The sequence below is a fragment of the Rousettus aegyptiacus genome, unplaced genomic scaffold, assembly GCF_014176215.1.
Source record: "Rousettus aegyptiacus isolate mRouAeg1 unplaced genomic scaffold, mRouAeg1.p scaffold_m13_p_13, whole genome shotgun sequence".
NCBI lineage: Eukaryota > Metazoa > Chordata > Mammalia > Chiroptera > Pteropodidae > Rousettus > Rousettus aegyptiacus.
In genome coordinates, this window is record NW_023416288.1 from 58,418,017 (window position 1) to 58,439,217 (window position 21,201).

A 21,201-nucleotide genomic window follows, 5' to 3' on the forward strand; every position below is an offset into this window, starting at 1 on the left:
AATGGTATAACATACTTCTTAATGTCCTTAAACACAAAGCATAGTAGCAACCTCAAAGTTGTGACACAAAAAAAGTGTTTGTTGGGTAAATGAATTAATTGTTTGTAAGAGGTGGAAGCAGAACATTACCTTTTACATCAGAATTTGCTTCTTCATGTCTGTGCATTAAATGTTCTTTATCACAAACCTAATGGAACACAGAACCAGAAGGAAAACAATACTATGTTATAAACATGAAAATGTGATTCATGGTAGTTTCCAACATTTCTCACTTTACCCTCATAGTTTTAGGATGGATACAATAATCTCTTAAATCAGAACCTTCTAAGACCTTTCACAACACTACTTTTCTCCCATAGCAATGAATAGAAGAAAATATTGATATTATATTTTGGCATAAAAGGAAGTTTAAAATTTTTTCACTTCATTTAGAACTTATTATGATGAGACACACAAATGTATTATATGTTTCTCACTTACTGAAATGAGAAAAGTTAAGATGTAGAGGGAGAAGTCTGTGAAATGGGTGCAAATAAACAAAATTTTATGAAAGTGCATAAGCAATTATAAAATTGTGTTTATACAGAAGAGATGAAAAATATTTTCGTGTGGCTTCTGAAGAAGTCTAGAGTAAGGAAGAGCATACATAACATTGCTTTGTTTTGCAAGGAGTTGTCAATGTGACCCACACAGACTTTAAAAGACACGAACACTGTAGAATTGTGACTGTGAATCTTGAGTAGTCTACAAATCATTACGTGATCATGAAAACATTGTAAATGCAACCAAACTTTTGTTTCTGCAGCTGTGGTATGTGGCTATTATAAAGACTTTCCCAAAAGGAACTGAGAAAGTAAAAAAGAATTGAAAACATTTTTGCCAAGATGTAATGCATATCAACTCATGATAAAAAGTGGAATATGAAAGAGAGTTAAAAGCAAAAATCTCTTTGTAGATAAAATTGATTGGCAGTAAAAAAATTGACATAATCAGTGTAAAAATGGGAAGAAATGTAAAAATCAAAGGATTACTAAAGGGAATAAGAGAAAGAAAATATTCTAGAAAAAAATTACACAAAGTTAAAAATAGCAATATTATATGATCACTTGAGTTTGGAGAGACAAGGGTGAAATTAAGCTGAAGAAAATTCACTTATAAGACTTGATTCGATGAACTCTTAATGGCATTTTAATCCTGTTCCCTTGATTGAAATGATGTTGTGAACCATAATAAACTATTACATTTATCCCACAGAACACCACCAGGCCAATGTCCTTATGAATGTGACCTACATAATCAACTGCAGTAATCTATAACTGTCTTTGCTGAAAGTCTTCAAAATTAATTATTGAAAGTGTCTTGGTAGGAAAGTTAACCAAAACATTTAATAAATAATTTAATAAATAATTTACTACTATTGTTTTGGGATGTATTGATGTCTTACAAGCAAACCATTAGAATAAGAAATATTTCAAGAGCATGAATTTAAGTTGTCCTCAGGCATTAATCTCAGGTAAGATGATATTGCTTACTCATTTCACCAAAGATTATTAGAAAATAAATTTCAGATAAATGACTAAGAACTCCTATTAGTTTATGGGACTGTTTGAAATATATGCAACTTTCTGAAATGACCAAATGACGAGATTGTTTTCTATTTGTAAAATCCAACATTAAAAATAAATTATGGTTTTATAACATCTTTTAAAGCTCCAACCAAGAAAGATGAAAACCATGAATATTTACTATAAAAGAATTTATTATATGTTACATGAAAAACCCTTTGGGTGGATGAGGAAAACCACTATATGAGTATGTTTATGAGAACTAAATAAATATGTATCTCGCAATATCTACAAACAAAAAAATAAAAAACACCCCCAAACAAATCTACTTCGGTCGTTGAGTTCTGTACTTAACACACCAAGGTCAATGAGAGAGCTTGTTTACCAAATATTGTTTTATAATCTTGGCCCTCCCCCAAGCGTACTCACATCGTTAAGATTGCATAATTTACAAACAGAAAATTAGACATCAATATCAAAATACACAATATTATTGTAACAATATGCTTTTAAAAATATAATTAAAAAGTTTATGAGGAGTGCTGATGTAGAAGGGGGCACACACAAAGGACGGCATGCACACGGGTAAAATCCGAACAAGCCCTGGATTGTGCCAATGTCGATTTCATGGTGACAGTCTGATCATGCACGCAGTGTGCTGTCACGGGGGGGAGAGAAGTAAAGGATGCAGGGAACCTCCTATATATTTATTTTTTATTACTGTGAATCTATAATTATTTCAAAGTTGAAAGTTAAAAAAATGAAATTAAGGAAGGAAGAATAATTTTAAAACTTCTTGGGAAACTAGATTCTGTCCATTCAATCCACACTTGGCAGATGACAGTGTATTTGGTGTTCATTACGTGCTGAGCTTGTTCCTGCCAACTTAGAATCTGATGTGTGACTGATATTGTTAACAGGAGATATTTGTAAAACAACTTCTGATAATTTTTATCTGTTAGAATATTTGTGTAGATATCTTCTGATCTTCTGAGTCTGGTATTCAGGTGTTCTCTAACTTCTGGGTTTTCCATAGGTAACAGAAGCTTAAAGATTGATTGATTCGCACCAAAGATGATTTGTTTGGATCCCATAGACTTGGGATATCACTTCCTGTGTGTGTGGCAGGCCTGTTTCTTAAGTAGATATTTCCTCTGAAGAACCTCTCCTCTCCCTTCTACTCCTTCTAGGGCTTGTTATGGTGATTTACTTGGTTGTTTCTTTAATAACTGGCTGGATTACTTTTCTGAAGCCCATTATCCTCCAGCAGTGTCAAGCCTCTGATTTTGCTCCTCAGGGTACAGACTTGGGTGTAGCCACATTCAACCTGGGGTGGAGGTGGTTTTGGCAGGGCTGTCTTTGAACTGTTTCTTTGCATGACCACATCCAGCTATTAAGTTCTGCTAATTTCTGACATATAGCTTTATTATTTTCAACAATGCCCTGGGGCATAAGTTGATCTAGAAACAAATTTAATCAAGTCTGAGCCCTTTGAAAGGGATAGTTCCTGAGGTCAGTGCCTGTGATTTGTCCTGACCCCAGGAGGGCTCCTCCCAGTTGTCTCTTTACCCAATTCTCTCTGGCAAACTAGCTGGTCTATAGTTTAGCCTATATTTCCAATGAATCTACCAATCTCTTCCCAATTACCTTTTACCATACTTCCACTGTTTTTGAGAATGCCTTTAGACTTGAATTTCTCCAGGATCTGTTGCAAATTAAGTCACTTCTTTGGGAAGAGATTAGGAGCTATCTGTGTTATTTGGTTCTCCCCCAAGGCAAAATTTCTGACCTGAGCATTTCTGAAGCTGGAGGCGGGGACAATGGCATTCTCTCAGTTATACCCCACTTTAGGAGCTGAGCTGTAGGTGGAAAGAGGGCAGCAGTCTTATAGCTTCTCTATTTGCCTCCCTCAGTTTAGAACCACCACTTGACAGGCCAAGGCAAGGGCGAATAGGGCCAAAAATATTCTCGGTGCTGTAGCATCCAAGGTAGAATTTCCTTCTCATGAATGGGGTCTGGGTAGAAGGAGAGAGCCCCATTTCTGGGCTGTACTCACATAGAATGTACATTCGGTAATACGTAGCTGGAGGCAAGATAAGAAATATGATGCCTTGCCCTTCCCAGGAAGACAGCCCTATGACTGGTATCTGTGGGGAGAGGGGACCCTGTGACCCTGGCTGCGCTAGTCCAGAGTGGGTCACAGAGTCATTGAGCTGGGAGGGGGAAGGGTGTTTGGAGGGGTCTGGATTCAAGTATCCCAGGCACTCATTTTTTTTTTTTTTTTAAACTAGGCTGTGGTAGATTTTTATGAATAGATTTTTTTTTTTTTCATTTGCTGTATGACCTTAGGACCATTTCCAGATACTTTAAATGCTTTGGGTTTTTTTTAAAAAATAATTTTCACCAACTCTTACTAGTGAAAGGGTTTATAGAGCTCCTCATGCTTTCGTGGTGGAAGCTGATCTCCCAGCACCATTTATTTTATACTCCTGTATCCCATTTAATTTTTCTTAGTATTAATGTATTTCTTCCTGCTATGCTGGATGCATCTTTGTAAGATGCCTCAAATACTTTTCTGAGTAAGGTAAGTAATGAGTGAAATTTAAAGATAACACCTTAATAAGAGCTACCTCTCATCTGCCAAGGTCCATTTGTGTTTTTATAAACAGTACATAATATAAGCAAAATTTTAATCACTAACTTTTCTGAGGAAAAATTGGAGTATAAGACGTGTAAGAGGAAATAACTCGCTATTCTCTTGCAATTGGTTTTTCAAAAGCTGTTAACTACCAGATAAATGAATATTTACTTCTTGGCCTTCTCTGGTATCTTGATGGCTTGCTATGGTAGAATTTCTTTCCTTCTTTGTTTTCAGATGTTTTTTCTTGCTTTTTATCTAGGTAAAAGAATCATACTTAAAATCAATATTTAATGAACACATTAAGGTCATATATATGCAGACATATAAAACTATCTTCAGAATTTCACTTCTAGGAAGATGAAGTACTTTTCCTATTCCTCTCACTAAGTACAACTAAAAATCTTGGGTATTATATACAGAATTAACACAAGAGGCTTTAAAAGGTGGAAAGAAGGTGGCAAACTGGCAAGGGAGCCTCAGGAGCAGAGGAGCAGCAGGGCTGTGAGTTGTTTCCTCTGTTTCATTTTTGACTCATATATCCAGCCTTAGAGCTGGAGGAGCCAGCAACCCAGAAACGCCAATGAGTAATGAAATAATGGCTGGAAACTCCCCAAATTTGATGAAAGACATGAATGCAAACATCCAAGAACTTCAATGAACTCTAAGTACAATGAAATAAAGAAACCCGTACCAACTCCATATAAACTGTAGTATTATTTGTTCTTGTTCTGAGAACATTAGTATTTTGATAGGGATTGCATTGAATCTGTAGATTACTTTGGGTAGTATGGTCGTTTTATTTCATTTTATTTTGAGGGATTTATTTATTTATTTATTTTAGGCGAGGCAACCCTTGTTTGACCTCACAGATTGCAAGGACCTTGTCAGTTTACAATCCCTTATTTTTTATGTCTACAGCACCTGGTCTTCCTGGGTGGTCTCCCATCCAAGTACTAACCAGGCCCAACCCTGCTTAGCTTCCGAGATCAGACAAGATCGGGCTTGTTCAGGGTGGCATGGACGTAGACAGTATGGCCATTTTAATGATATTAATCAGAGAGAGAAAACAAATATCATATGGTTTCATTTATATGTAGAGTTTGAAAACAAACAAAACAAAACAAAAATAGATTCACACAGAGATCAAACTGATGGCTGTCAGAAGTGGGGGAGCAGAGGGATGGGCGAAAAAGGTGGAAGGGCATATAGTTAATAACATTTGGATGGGTTTGGTCCGTGACTGATAATTACTAGATTTAGTGTGGTAATCACATTGTAAGGTATATAAATGTCAAATTATTATGTTGTACACGTGAAACTAATATAATATTGTATATCAACTATACTTAAAGTAAATAAAAATAAAAAATATATTTGCAATTAAAAATGTAACCCAAACCAAGACACATTATAATCAAACTTTCAAAGTCAAATACAAAAAGACAATCTCGAAAGCAGCATGAGAGAAGCAAATTATTACATGCAAGGGATCCTCAATAAGATCATTAGAGAGAATTTCTCATCAGAAATTTTGGAGGCCAGAGAGAATGTGTCCATATATTCAAAGTGCTTAAAGAAAATGCCCCCAGCAGAACTGTCCTTCAAAACTGAGGAATAGATTAAGACATTCCCAGATAAACAAGAGCCGAGGGAGTTTATGACCTCTGGACAGGACCTGCAAGACAGGCTCAAAGGAGGCCTGCAAAGTGAAATGCAAAGACACTGAAGAGTTAACTTGAAAAACCACAGGGCGAAATAAAGTTCTGAATAAAGGGAAACACACAGGCAGTTATAAAGGTTAGTATTATTATAATAATAGTTTAAAACTGTACTTTTTGTTTTCTACGTGATTTAAGTGATTAACACATTTAAAGAAAAAAATACAATAATGAATGTAAGAGCTAGTATTACTGTAACTCTGGTTTGTATCTCAAAATCTTGTTTTCTACATAACTTAAGAGATTAATACATTCAAAGGAATTATTGGTTTATGTTTTCGGCACTTAATGTATAAAGATGTCATTTGGTGATTTGGTGATATAATCCACAAATGAAAGGAGTGGGGCCGCGGCTGTAAAGGAGTAGAGCTTTTGTGTGTAATTGACGATAAACTGGTAAAAATTCAGATTACAGTGGTAAAACTTTACAATGTTAAACGTAATCCCCATAGTGACCATGAAGAAAATATCTACAGAATATAAACAAAAGGGAATGAGAAAAGAATTTAAATATTTCGCCACAAAAAAAATCAACTAAACACAAAAGAAGACAATAATGCAGATGACGAGGGACAAAAATACTGTAAGACACATGGTGAACAAATAGCACAATGAGAGAAGAAAGTCCCTTTTTATCAATAATTTTTGTCATTGTAAATGGATTAAACTCCTCTGTCAAAAGACAGATATTGGCAGAATGGATGAAAACACACGATCCAACTACATGCCATGTATAAAAGACTCAGCTGAGCTCCAAAGATACAAACAAGCTGAAAGTGAAAGGAAGAAAAAAGATATTCAGCGTGAATGGCAGGCAGCCAAACGAGGGCAGGGAAGCCAGACGAAACAGGCTTAAAATTTAAAAATGTTTCAAGAGACAAAGGACATTAGATATGAATGAAATAATAGTTGGAGACTTCCATACCGCACTCATAATAACGGACAGAACAACAGACAGATGATATGTAAAGAAACAGAGGACTTGATGTAGTAACATATGAATAACATAGAAATTGATACCTACAAGTATGATGCTATCCTAATAAAAATCTCAACTATGTGACAATCATTAGCTTCATGACTGGATAACAACAGGAAGCTAGAAAAATAGTGATACAAGCTATGTAGAGATGATACATTTAGTAAAACTGTCTTCTGTGACAGTGTGAAAGACAGAAAGTATACCTAACAGACTGGATCATTGGACAAAGAGATTTTGAGGTAGAATGCTTCAAGTATGAGTTGGTTGTTGTTTGCTTCATTTGATAAGCTGCTACCAGAAAGACATCAGCTCAAAAATATTTGAACAGAATAATTGAATTGAGAGGGAAAACAGAGAGCCCCAATTCTAGAATTTGAAGGTTGGTTTCAGCACAGCCTTAAGGCAAAGGTCAAATCAAAGTTATGGCTTTTATATCTGTGGTAGACAATCTTTCAGATGGCCTCTATCGAGCCCCATCTCCTAGCATTCACGGTCGTCTGTATTCCTCTCTCTTTGAGGGTGGGCTCAACCCTCACTGAGCTCAAGAAGCCACTCACTTCTAATGGACATAAATATGGCAAAAGAGATGGGATTGAGGTTCTGAGATTAGGCTGCAACGAGACTGTAGCTTCTGTCTCGGGTGTCCTCCCCTGCTGCCTTGCTTGCTCACTCTGATGGAAGCCAGTTACATGTTGTGAGCGCCCTATGGGGGAGCCGCATGGCAAGAACTGAGGGAAACCATCGGCCAACAGCCGGCCAGGAACTGAGGCTCTTAGTCCAACAACTTGTGAAGAACTGAACCTTGTCAACAACCACGTGAGTGAACTTGAAAATAGATCCTTCCTTAGTCAAGTTTTCACATGACCCCTGTCTGATCGACACCTTGGTTGCAACCTTTTAAGAAACCTTAGATGTAAGCACCCAGCTAAGCCACTCTTGGGGTTTCTGACCCACAGAAACTGTGTGATGATAAATATTTGTTATTTTAAGCTGCTAATGTTTGAGGTAACTTGTTACTTGGCAATAGAAAGCGAATTCAATAGCTAGAGCTCAATATATTGTTAAATGAATATCGGACTTAGTCAGGCGACATGTCTTATGCTACCATCTTTCATTAACAAGTAGTGTGGCTTTTGAGAAATAATTCAGTCTCTCTGGATCTTAACTGTTTTCATCTATAAAGTAAGAGTGTTAAGAAACTACAAGGTTAGAAAATTCTATGATGTAAAGATATGATACATAATCAGAAAACCACAATTATTAGTATACAATAATTATACAACTATAAACTTTTTTTTTTTTTTTGCCTGATTGTTAGTCAAACAAGAAAAGCACTTACTTATTATAGCTATACTACAGGCAGGAATTTTAATCATACCTGAGAAGTTAACTTGAGGAGATAAGTCTGAGAGTCATTGGATTCTGAACTGTCAGAGCCTCGGCTACTACAAAAAAAAAATAATAATAATAAATTATTTTAGTTTACAGAATGTTTTGGTGGCATTTTAACATTTCAGGTGTTATTTTTACTTTATTATCTTATTGGAATGGCAGAAATAGTTCTAATCATAAGAAGAATGTTTACAAAGGTGGCATAAATGCTTGGTAGCTCTAGGCAATTTTGGGGGTTAGAAGAATAATGACTGAAATTGAATAGAATACATCAAATATAAACAAATCCATGAGTTTGAAATGATACCCTCCACCTGCAAATTAACTTACTAGTAACCACTAACTCAAAGTCTGAAAATGTATAAATAAAGGGGAAGAATGAAATATTTACTCTGCCTTTCCCATAGGAACTATAATAAAATTAGTACCTTCCTTCTTCCAACGACATTCCCTTAGCATTGAATTTTGCACTTACTATTCACTAACTTAGAGTATTTATGTGGCATCTTTATAAATGTGTCAATTCTCTGTAGGTAATGACAGCATTAAAAACAACTTGAGTATGTCTTTCACATATAGTACATAGTAAGTGCTCAATTAATATTACTTAAATAAATGAATAAAGTTTTGATGAGGTCTGGCCAAAGAAACGTGCATGGGAAAAATTTTCCTCCACCTATAGTCAGAATGTTCGATTGAGACTAACAATTATATCCTAGTATTATTATAAAGAACACAGTAAAACAGCATACCGAATTATATAAATTCTACTGTCTTGACTTACCTAGATTCTGGATCCAATGCAATATCTTTGAGAGAAGTATCTGAATCATCAAGGACCTTTTCCAAGTTTATACGTTTTTGCATTTCTTCTAATTCTTTTAGGCACTGATAATACTAGAGAGAGACGATAAATGGGTTAATATAAAAATAACTTTATTATATTCGATTAATTAAATTAATTGAATATTTATATATACCTGGAACAATAGTTATTGGGACGTCAATTATCCAAAAAAATCTGAACACTGTTATGCTATTAAAAAGAATAAATTGCCACAGGCCCATGGGCAGATTACATTATCTGATAGACTGGAGTTTAATGTGTTACAAAATGAACTTTGTTTACCTTGGTTCGGTCAGGATCACAATAGTCCAAGAGAGAATCGCAAAAGTGATATCCCATTGATTCCAAGTCTTTTGTGTTAAAATGAGTGCCTCGTTTATTACCTAAAATATCAATAAGTTAATCCACCCTGGAGAATGAGTTAACAATTTTTCCTTAGCAGGTAGGTCTAAGTTGCAAAACAGAGCATAAACAAAACATCTGATATGATTCCATATCCTGTCCTTTGGATTTTCCTCTTTGGGGCAGGTCACTGAACAGTTTATCATTTTCCCTCATTCCCTCTCTGCCTCCTGGACCAAAGGTGACTTAACACAGATCAGTCTATGTCATAAGGCAGAAGAAAACTCAATAAGAAAGTTATGGAATACTTGGTTACCAGTTATAAACACCCTAATAATCATATAAAGAAAAACTTAGGTAAAGATTTTAATGTTTTCATCATCATTAATAATATTATATCAGTTCCAAGGGTGCTTTAAAAACTAGCCAGAAATTTCATGTGTGGATTTCCAACTTTTCTTTGAATCGATTCTTTTTCTAACAATGTGATAATTATCTTAATATGAATTCAAAGGATATGATAGATGTGACTAAAAGATTTCTTAAGTGGAACTACAGAACATACTTTGATTTTTAGTTCAAGGAACCAAGTGCTTCCATTAAAATATAAATTGACAAAAAAATAAAAGTCTATTTTGCCTTGCAAATTGTAAATCCACTAAAAACATTTCTATTTGATTTTAAGTATGAACACTGCTTTTTCTTGAAATCAGTAGAGTATCTGTAGGAACCTCTTCTAAAACAAAAACAAGCAATTAAAGATTAATTCACGAAACAACCCATTTAGGTATTCTATCTATATGCTGAAACTTCCTTTTCTTAACAAAGAGAAATGATGAACTAGAGATATATGTAGTAGGGGTTTGTTTATTCATCCTATTTATAGAATTGATTAGATATCAGTATGTCTCTAAGTGGGAAGAAAGTGCTCACCATCGAATTAACTACACTATTAATTTTACATTAAAAATGTCTTTGTTTTAGAGTTCTGGGCACCGTGAATGAGAACCCTTGGTCTTACCCAGAGTAGATCCACAAAAAGTGGCCTCCATGGTAAAGCTGTTCCTGATTCCCATTTTCCACATCACCACCCTTCCTGTTCCCTCCTTGCTCTTCTGAACCTTAAACTTGCAAGCTGAGAATGAAAACTGGAAAGAAGCAAATGAATGAAACACATTGTTTTTTATGACAATGTCTTTCTTAGGAAGTATGGTTAAAAATGAAAAAGTAGTTATAATTAATGCAAAAGCAGTAATTCTCTCTAAAACTTCAGGACTGCTTTTATTTCCTGACCAATGGAAATAACTCATTTTAAGAATGACATATTTACATTTCTGAAAATCATAGATTTGCATTCTGGCAATAAATTCTACTTTTTTGTCTATGACACATGTATTCAAAACCAGCTAGATAATTTTTGATACCAGTGGGATAAGATCTTATACTTCAAAAATGTTAAGTGTTATAGATTTTCAGAATACAATAAAGATGCTTTATTTTCAATGGAAGATCAACTGAAAGCTGCCTGAAAGATTGTTATAACATCCTTATATACAGAGTTTTTGTAATTTTATTTTTTAATTAACATATAATAAAATTGACTTTTTTTGTGTTCCCTTTTATGGATTTTAACACATGTATAAATTTGTGTAACCAGCACCACAATCGAGATATAAAACAATTCCATCGCTTCCAAAAAACTCTCTTATGCTATCACAAGTATTTCATGTATTATGGAGCTACAGTAAATGGTATTGTTTTAAATTTTAGTTTCCAATTGTTCATCATGAGTGTAAAGAAATTCACTTGGTTTTTGTGGACTGACTTTGTATCCTACAACATTGTTAAACATGCTTATTACTCTTAAGATTTTTTTTGTGGATTGCTTTGGATTTTCTATGAAGATAATCATCTTTATTACTTCTTCTTTTCCAATCTGTCTGCCTTTTATTTTTTTTCTGGCCTTACTGCACTTGTTAGAAACCCGGGTATAAGTCTGAACTAAAAGGGTAAGATTAGATATTCTTGCCTTGCTCTTGAACTTAGGAGAAAAACAATCAGTATTTTATCCTAAGTTTGGTGGTAAGTTTGGCCATTTTCTTCCTCATATTTCAAGTTATGGGTCACTAAATATTCCACACAGTTGCTTTCTTATGGTAAACTGTATAAACCAGTCAAAATAACTACATAAAAAATCAGTTTACTGAATAAGATTATGCATTCTGCTGTCTCATGTGGGCAACATTTAGTAAAAGAACAATTAAAATCTTAAAAGGTGCTTACCTTATCTGGACAATTTTTGCTCAGCATAAGTGGGAAGATTTGCTGCTGTAAGTATAAAGCTTTACATCTATCACTACCACCACAGCCATACATGAAGATGTTCTCTTTCCTACTGTGACCATGAAAGTCACAATATAAAATGACCTCTCGTTTCTCCATCAATCTACCAAGTAGAAAAAGAATAAGTTACTAAAATTTACCTCTGCATTTTTCTTCTATGGATTTACAAGTTTAACATCCAAATAAATAGAATTTCTTATAGTAGGCTTTCAATTTATTTTTCTTCTTATCTGTGTATTTTTTTTAACATATAAAACTTTAAATGTCTACAATAATTTCCTACTAACCATATACAAAATGCAAATGCCTTCCATTTAAGGACAAAATTTACCTTACTCCCAACACTTTCTCCAACAGGATCAAGTTTATTATCCTGGTTTTCTGTTGTATACAGAAAACAGTTTACTTCTTTCTCCATTAGTTTCCATAGAGAGTCTTTCTGACTGGAATACCTTCTTTCTTCATTTTGTACATGGAAATACTACCCCTCATCCCTCAAGACAGACTCCTGTAGCACTTAATATTGGTACCATTTATGTGGCACTTGCCTAGGTAAGTTTTCATATTTTTGATATTTAATCTTGTTAAGGATAGGGAATGCTTCAAATCATCTAGAAGAGTGCTACACAAATTACACAAAATATTTGTTAAAAGTTGAGTACCTTATGACTTGGCACTGAAGTCAATTAATATTTGACTCTTGATTATTGTGGTAAATATTATTTTGAGAAAAATGGTACCAAAGTTCGAATTAATTTTTTTTTCTGGTAAATTTAAAATAAATAATTTTAGGAAATTATTATATATTCTTTAGAGCTCAATCCTTAGCTTGGATAACTTAGGCATTCAATAAATATTAAAACAATAAAAAACGAGCCCCCCAAATTTATTGATGAAAATAATAAAGAGGCTTTTGAAAGGTAAAAAAGTAGTGGTGTTAAGGAAGTAGAACTATGGGCATTTTGGCTTTTTTTCATATTTCTAAACTTCATATAACATTATTGTATTAATCAAAATTATATTATTTGTTATATACAGGAGAAATATAAAAATGTTAGCAATGGTTTTTATAGTAATGTAAAATGTATTACAGTAGTCCTCCCCTTACCTGCAGGGGATATGTTCCAAGACCCCAGTGGATGCCCAAAACCTTGGATAATTACCTAACTATATCTATCTACATCTATCTATCTATCTATCTATCTATCTATCTATCTATCTATCTATCATCTATCTTATTATCATCATCATTACACACACACACACACACACACACACACACACTCTCTTTATGTCTTCTCTTTGGCATATCTGAATTCTACTACTCTTGAGCTTTGGGGCCACTGTTAAGTAAAACAAGGGTGACTTGAACACAGGCACTGGATACTGGGACAGTCAATCTGATAACTGAGATGGCTCCTAAGTGACTAACAGGAGGGTAGCAGACACAGGATGGACATGCTGGACAAAGGGGTGATTCATGTCTCACATGGGATGGAGTGATTTCATCATGCTACTCAGAATCGCGTGCAATTTAAAACTTATGAATTGTTTATTTCTGGAACTTTTCCATTTAATATTTTCTGATTGCCATTGACTGTGGGAAACTGAAAGTGCAGAAAGTGAAACTGCAGACAAAGAAGGATTACTGTACTTTTATAATAAAAATATTAAAGCCTAAAATCAAAATTTTCAAAGCATAGCTTCTATTAGAAACAATACTCCTTTAAAATAGTGAAATTTCATACTGGAGTCTGTTATATGTATTAATTTATTGCCCTTTTCTCATTTGGTGCCTAATAAATTCTAGTTGATAACATGAGATTGACATGAAGCCACTAAATAGTCATTATGAGTTTTTAGAAAACTAACTAGATTGTAAAGCAAGAATAACACATTAGCTCTGTAAATATGAAATATGCTGTACATTTTTAAACCAGCATTTCCCCAATTTTAATGACTTTCTGGTTTCTTGTGAATCAAAAGAAACCTCTACTTCTAAGCAACTAATTCCCAAAGAAATGTTATTACTTCTGAAGTGAAATAGGATACTGAAGTCACGCATCTTACATTCATCTAAATCACTTTAGAAACAATTTGGATATTTTTCTTACCCATAGATAAGATATTCTAATATCCTATACTACAATCTACTCTCTCTTATTCTCATCTTTTTAAATATACTCAACCATAGACTTACAACTGCTCACCTTTCCACACACATGGCCGACTTCAAATTCTACTTACCTGCCTGTGATTTAATTGCATTAAGATCTCTTTCTTGGCAGCCTTTCTAAAATGCACTGAATAGATTCCTGCCTTAACCTTCTTATAAGGCAATCTGAGACTAACTGAGACATTTAAAATATTTTCCATGGAGACGAACTGAGGAGCATTAAGCAGACATTATAGGTACTCTAACAGACAGCTCATCAGCTTCATTTTTAGATAAAAAATAATTTTTATTTTGGAATAATTTTAGATTTAAACAAAATTGGCAAAGTAGTAGTTTCCATATGCCCCTCACCCAGTTTCCTCTAATGTTAGCATATAACATTACCATGGCACATTGTCAAAAACTAAGAAATCAACATTGGTACACTGCTGTTAACTGAACTCTCAATCTTATGTGAATTTCACCAGCTTTCCCACTAACGTCCTTTCTGTGTCCCAGGAGCCAATCCAGGATACCGCGTTGCATCTAGTCAGCTCCCTTTTTATTGTGTGTCATCGCCAGGAAAATAGAGAAGTCACAGGTTATTCTTTTATCATTTAAACATTTCCTGATAACTTCTGGGAATTCTGGAGTCCACGTTTGTGAGGGGTATGAAATCAGAGATTTCAGTCCCTTTTGTGGGACTTGGTACTTCACTCTCTCTGTGCTTAAATGGACAAAAGGATTAACACAAAAGTGAAAGCTGAGGCTGAAGTAGGATAGTTGGAGCCATGCCAGGTGCTTTTAAAGCCTGCCTGGCTCCTCTGAGGACCTGGAGGCACCCTTGAGGTAGTCAGCCTTCAAACAGGGCTCTTGTGCCTATAGCAGGTGCCCTGGTAACACAGATGGATAAGGATGTATGCACTCTCTGTAATGGCACTTATTATTGTAGTAATCCTAAATAGTTTACAAAGACTTTTTACATCTATATCTGATTAACAAAAACATAAAAAATTTAAGGACACACTGAATATATTTGAAACTTCCAATGTTCCAGATTTTATTCTGGGTATTTTAGTAATAATAATCGCATTGAATCCTCCCATCTATGAGGTATTATTTACATTTTATAGATGAGAAAGCTGAGATTTTGATTGTTTTAAATTGCTCAAGTTCACACAGTTAGCAAATGATATATCAGGAATTCCAATCAGATATGTTTAACTCCAGCTCCACATTGTTAATCAAAAAAGCTAAGACTTTGGACTTGGAATAGGTTCTCTGATTCCAATAAATCTTTATACTCTAGCACATGTCTATTCTAATTATTACCTGAATCTATTAAAGAATTCACCTAATCAAGTCAACAAATATTTAAATACTATATGCGTTTTACTATTCTGAATTATTTGGAAATTTTAAAGTTTTCAATTTTTCTAGGGGCAAATAAGACTATTATCCATCAAATTTTTAAATAAATATGTAACCTGATAATCAAAAGTCCTCTTATAGTATTATATGACCAACATAGTGCCAGAGGTTCTGTGAGATACAATTAATTTTCACATATAAGAAATTCAGGGATCTCAAAGTAAATATCGGTGCTACCATTAGCTTTAGCAAGAAACCGAATTTGAGATATGCAAAATTAACCGTTAGTTTCATAAAGCTGTTAAAATGATCTAGAGTCGATTTCATTATTTAATACATGGCTAGTGAATCAACTGACATAATGCCAGAAAGGTACAGAAGCAGAGTTAGAAAGAATGGGGAAAAGATTAAGGAGCTGTGGTTAAACTATGTTAAGAAAATCTAGAGTAATATGAGTGGAATTGTGGGAGCAAAATTCTTAGTACCAAGTTTACTAAATAAGCAGAGAGGTAATTTGAGGTTTATTTTACCTACGGATCATGTTCCGGGTATACCAAACAGAAGGAAATGATTCCTTCAGGAGAGATGTATAGTTACGGTTTAAGTCCTGTCCAGCTAAGGAACACCGGTAATTTCCTACAATCACACCATCTGGATTCAGCATGGGTACCACTTTGAAGATGAAAGTGTCCCGAAGCAACTGCGCATCACTTGAGTCTCCTAAGATAAAATCTAGGAAGCCTTTCATGATCCAAGAGCTGTTGGTTTCTCCTGGATGTACCCTTGCAGTCAAAATCACGGCCTTTTGCTTTCTTGAGTCAGCGTTCTTCAAGGGGGTAGTGATTGTTAAAACATACACCATATTCCTAGCAATCGTGTGGCACAAGACACGGATTTTACAAAACTTTGACCGCACTGGGTCATTATTGATGTTAGAAAGGTATTCCTGTAGGTTGGTGTAGGTGTATGGATAGCAGTGAGCAAAGTAGCAGGTATCGTTGTTGTGTGGAAATTGAAATGTCCACGTGAGAGAGAAATAATGACGCCCATCTTGCCCGGGGTTGTTCCTATAATACTTGATTTGGTCTCCTATTCTCTGCCAGCCAACATTATGAGACTTAGCCTCTTTTTCAGAATAAAACAGTGGGCGCATACCCCGATTGTACAGACTAGCAGGCTTGATGAAATTGGTAATAGTGAACCTGTAGACTGTTCCTGCTTGGGTATTAGTGACTTGGAAATAGTACCACTGGGTGTGTTTGTTTGTGAAGAGGTCAGGACGCAGAGTCAACTGGTATTCATATTCTGCCCTAATACACAAAAAAAGAAGAGGGAAAAAATAAATAAGGAAAAAGTTATTTTATTTTTACCTACTCACAGAAAGCTTTTTTTGAGGGGGGAAGCAAACGATGTTTATTTAGGCAGTATCCTAAATAGCAAGTAATTACAAAAGATTAAAGTTTTCTCTTTTATTTGATGTGAAAATGCTTCTAAGCTAATTCTAAAGCCTTTTTATTACTTTGTAATTTGAGAGCACATAAAAATGGGTGTTTGATAAAAAATTATATTTTCAATATAATTATGTTTCTTATAAAAGAAATGATTAAAGAAGAGTTCTTGAAATTGAATTAAAGTCCGATCTTTCTCTTTTCGGACATATATTTCTACTACCTATTAGATTCTAATTGTAGGGATTTGAAATAACTACCACTGAGAATGTTTTAAAATATATATAAATTAATATGACCACAATAGAATACAAAATTTTAAACACTTTGAGGACTGTGTTTGATAACTTTTTGTATTACCCATATTTAGTCACTGAGAATACTTAAGTAGAGGAAAAAATAATTTTACTGGTATATTACATACATACATACATAAATATATATATATTTTAACTTGGTTACTTATAAATCTTTTCTTTACCAAGTGACTTTCTATTATATCAGCACTATGCACTCTGTGTGTGTGAGTGTGTGTGTGTGTGTGTGTGTGTAGTTATAAACAGTGACCTAGGAATATGTGAAACGAATGTTGAGAAATCTTGATAGTTATTGAATCTAGGTGATGGGTATACGGTATTTAATGGAGAACTGCATTATTCTCTATACTTAAGTGTATGTTTAAATGTTTTCGTAATAGAATTTTTAAAAAGAATGCCCTTGGATAGCATGCATGTTCCTAAGCATATTTTATGGAACTCCCATCCCAAGAGCTAGTCCATCAAAAAGTTTGAGAAGCACTGTGTGTGTGTGTGTGTGTGTGTGTGTGGGTGTGTGTAACACCATTGCAATACTGGAAATGCACAGTACAGAAACCTGCTTAACTTTAACTCAGAGTTTTCAAAATTATTTGAACCCAGAACTTGAACCTTTCACATCCCCACTAGAATCTCTAATTAGCATCTATACTCCAAGGAATTACAGTTCAGTGATGGAGACTGAAACTTTGAAGTACTTAATACAGAAAATTATAAATAGTTGGTGGTCTAGCTCCTCAAATAAACATAATTAAAACCTACACTTTGACTACCTTCTGGAGATTACCACTCTCAAACCTTGCTTCAAACATCAAAGTATTGTCACAATTATCCACAGGCTGCTTCAGAGGTGTTCGGTTGCCCCCAACACGGGAATAAACAAAACAGGGCTCTTTGTAAGCTGATGAGAGAAGAAGTCCATAAATATATCAAGCCATGTCTAAACCATAGGCTATTCTGCATAGAGTTTGGAGTTACGGTACAAGTGAAGTGTCACTAAAAATTTTAATTTTTAAAGTAATGTGATACTAATATATAGATTTATGTTCAAGTAAGAAAATCTAAGAATATTTAGACTAAAAAAGCAATGCTTAAAATAAATTCATTTATTTCTCACATTAAAAATTCTCATTCTGTTTCTGGTTATTATGAAGTAATTGATTCATGATTAGATATCTGAGGTGCTCAGTGAAATCTTCCCACTCTGGATATTTTGGAATTCCAGTATATCCTAGAACTGCATATCCTCTATTATCTCATCCCCAGAGTAGCACTCTTTCCTATCTTGCTAAGTCTCATCCTGTGCTTCTAAAGCCAAGCCTTCAGCTAAGGACTGGGGAAACACCATGTAGACTTGAGGACCCTCCTTCAATGTAGCTTTCTTCTCTCTGGTGCCCTGCCTCACAAAGTTCAGCAGCCCCAGCAACAATCTCTCCTCTTCAGCCCAGCAAGACCGTTATGCTATTCTTAAGTGCTACCTTTCTAAGATGTAGTCAGAATGTACTCCCAGGAAGAAAGCCTAATTGATTCTGAACTTGCCCTTTCACTGTAAATGAATATAAAACTGGAAAAATATGAGCTCTCTTCATATATTCGGACAACACATAAACCAGAACTATAGTAGGTTCTTGAAGAAAAATAAATGCATAAACATGACCTCTGGGAGAAGGAAGGACAAGTGCAGAGCATTCCACTGGTTTATCTTTGAAAACTGACGTGAAGCATAATTCCTTGTAAATATAAGTCTCCATTCAAATGGCCAAAATAATATTTTATTTTAAAGTAACTTTGCATAAACTATAGTACACCTTAAAGAATATAACTAGCAGTAAATCAACATTTGGATCAATATATAATGATACATCTTTATGGGGTCAGGGATTTACTGGTAATCTGCAATTTCCATTATAAATAGCAAAACGAATATAACTAAGAGATTAACCCAGGTATCAAATTATATTTTATAGCAACATGTTTCATTCTGTACTTACCATCTTCAGCTAGATAAACCACAGTATCTTCCTTGGAGTTTGGATAAAGGGGTTCTATCTCCAGGCCTGTTGGGATGTACACTGGCTCTGAATGAGGAGTCCAATCTGTAAAGAAAGAGAAAACATTACTTGAATACAACAAAAATAAAACAGGAAAATTTTATTGTATATTTTGAAATTGTTCATTGGTAGATCTAGGGCAAAATTTAGTATTTTGTGTGGGGCCAGATTTTACCAAGGGTTCACTGGAAGTAATAATAAATATTGTCACACTGTAATAAAACCCACAACATTTCATTCACACCTTGTTCTATTATTATAGTGAGTAGTTCTTGATTATTTTGTGTTGTTATAGATTATATACTAAAGTTTCTATTTCTCCTGGATGCTTGATGCCCTTCTGACCCACCTCTGGGAATCTTGCTCCATTTTTTATTATCCCTGCATCTTCAGCCTCTTGCCTGATAATGGTTGTCACCTAAGCTTATAAACATGTTTCTTCAGTCTCCTTAAAGGCTATCTTTGGACCCTTCTTTAGCTCTACGAGCTTTCCTTTTTTTCCATTATTTTTAGGACCAAATTTCTTAAGCTTATCTGAACCATGCTCAAATATGTACCTGTATTTGACCAAATTTTTGACCATGATCTATTTGATTCTACCCTAGTTGTTCCCATTTTTTAGTGGAACAAGAATTTGGCAATGACTCATTATCCTACTTCTCTTTTATTATTGGTTTATGTGCATAAGACTGTGCTGGCTCCAGTAATAAATATATTCCAATAGAGAGAGCTGGCCTCTATGATCCCAAATATAGTCACTGGAACAGTAAGAAAAAAAAGAATTTGGTGGTGATAAACAGATATAATTGGACAAACATTTTGAGGATCGTGTGTACAACTGCTTTAGCAACAAACTGTATTTACCATAATTGGAATCAAGTCTAGCTATAGAAAAAGCATAAACTAGAACACTGATATCATTATGCATCACTGCACATTTTCGGGTAACTGAACAACTCACAACCAAATAAACTGATAATAAACAATAGAGGAAATTATAACTAAAAAGTGAGCCTCTCATTAGTTGAAACCCTTAGTCAACTCAAACCAAAATTAATTGTGAATTGATAACAGCATTGATTTTGAAAATTTGGAGAATTTCAGCTATTTGCTGAATTTTGTGTATGCTTACTGTCACAAATTGAATGACAGCTAGACATTTGGGTTAAAGAATCAGAGACTTTAAAAATCTGTTTATGCTCTTATTTAACTATTTATTAATAAACAGTCCTTATAATAAAAAATTGAAACTCTATCATTAGAACTGGAGAAAGAACTTATTGTGCAATAGGGTCTGGTTTGCAGCTTATCAAAAAGTACCTTCCTTTAGGTCAAATGGTAACTCTATGTTTAACTTTCTGAAAAAGTGTCAAACTTTTCCAAAGTAGCTGCATGATCTTATATTCCCGCCATCAGAGTATGAGAAGTCTAATTTCTCGATATTCTCATCAACACTTCTTATCTGATTTTGATTCTAGTCATCCTAGCAGGTGTAAAGTGGTTATCTCCTTGTGGTATTAATTTGCATTTCCCATGAATATCTTTTCCTGTGCTTATCTTCTTTGGAGAAATCTCTATTCAGATCATTCACACAGTTTTATTTGTCTTTTTATTGTGAGTTGTAAGAGTTCTATATAAGTCCTTTATCAGATAGATTACAAATATTTTCTCCCATTCTGTGGATTGTATTTTCACTTTCTTGATAGTTTTATTTGAAGCACAAAAGTTTTAATTTTGATGAAGTCCAGTTCACCCATATTTTGTTGTTGCTGTTGCTGCACTTTTGGTGTTATAGCCATGAATCCGTTGCCAAATCTAAGGTCATGAAGATTTACTTCTTTGTTTTCTTCTAAGAGCTTTATAGTTTGGCTCTGACATTTGGGTTTTGACCTATTTTAAGTTAATTTTTTTATACAGTGTGAGGTAAGGGTCAAACTTCATCTACAATGCATGTGGCTATCTATCCAGTTGTCCCAATGCCATTTGTTGAAAAGACTATTTTTCGCTAATGAATAGACTTGCCACCCCTGTT

General features: G+C 34.4%; 1 protein-coding gene and 1 non-coding gene across 12 annotated transcripts in view; both read right to left on the reverse strand.

Annotated features, from left to right (window-relative positions):
- AGBL3 (ATP/GTP binding protein like 3) overlaps positions 1 to 21,201 on the reverse strand; it is a 46,090-nt gene that overhangs the window by 13,552 nt on the left and 11,337 nt on the right. For 3 of the 11 annotated variants that reach the window (XM_036230876.1, XM_036230875.1, XM_036230878.1), the window contains 10 exons: positions 19,110 to 19,214; positions 17,881 to 18,019; positions 15,887 to 16,666; positions 11,771 to 11,933; positions 10,509 to 10,635; positions 9,428 to 9,528; positions 9,083 to 9,195; positions 8,285 to 8,351; positions 4,375 to 4,461; positions 130 to 187 (listed from right to left, as the gene is read on the reverse strand). In XM_036230876.1, the coding sequence (XP_036086769.1) occupies positions 130 to 187; positions 4,375 to 4,461; positions 8,285 to 8,351; positions 9,083 to 9,195; positions 9,428 to 9,528; positions 10,509 to 10,635; positions 11,771 to 11,933; positions 15,887 to 16,666; positions 17,881 to 18,019; positions 19,110 to 19,214 (1,740 nt within the window). Of the gene's footprint in view, positions 1 to 129; positions 188 to 4,374; positions 4,462 to 8,284; positions 8,352 to 9,082; positions 9,196 to 9,427; positions 9,529 to 10,508; positions 10,636 to 11,770; positions 11,934 to 15,886; positions 16,667 to 17,880; positions 18,020 to 19,109; positions 19,215 to 21,201 lie in introns of those variants that run through there. The other 8 variants (XM_036230879.1, XM_036230877.1, XM_036230880.1 and 5 more) reach the window with 8 other exon arrangements.
- Positions 5,116 to 5,234, reverse strand: LOC118610985. The gene has a single exon (XR_004954152.1). It is a non-coding gene; the product is annotated as a 5S ribosomal RNA (ribosomal RNA).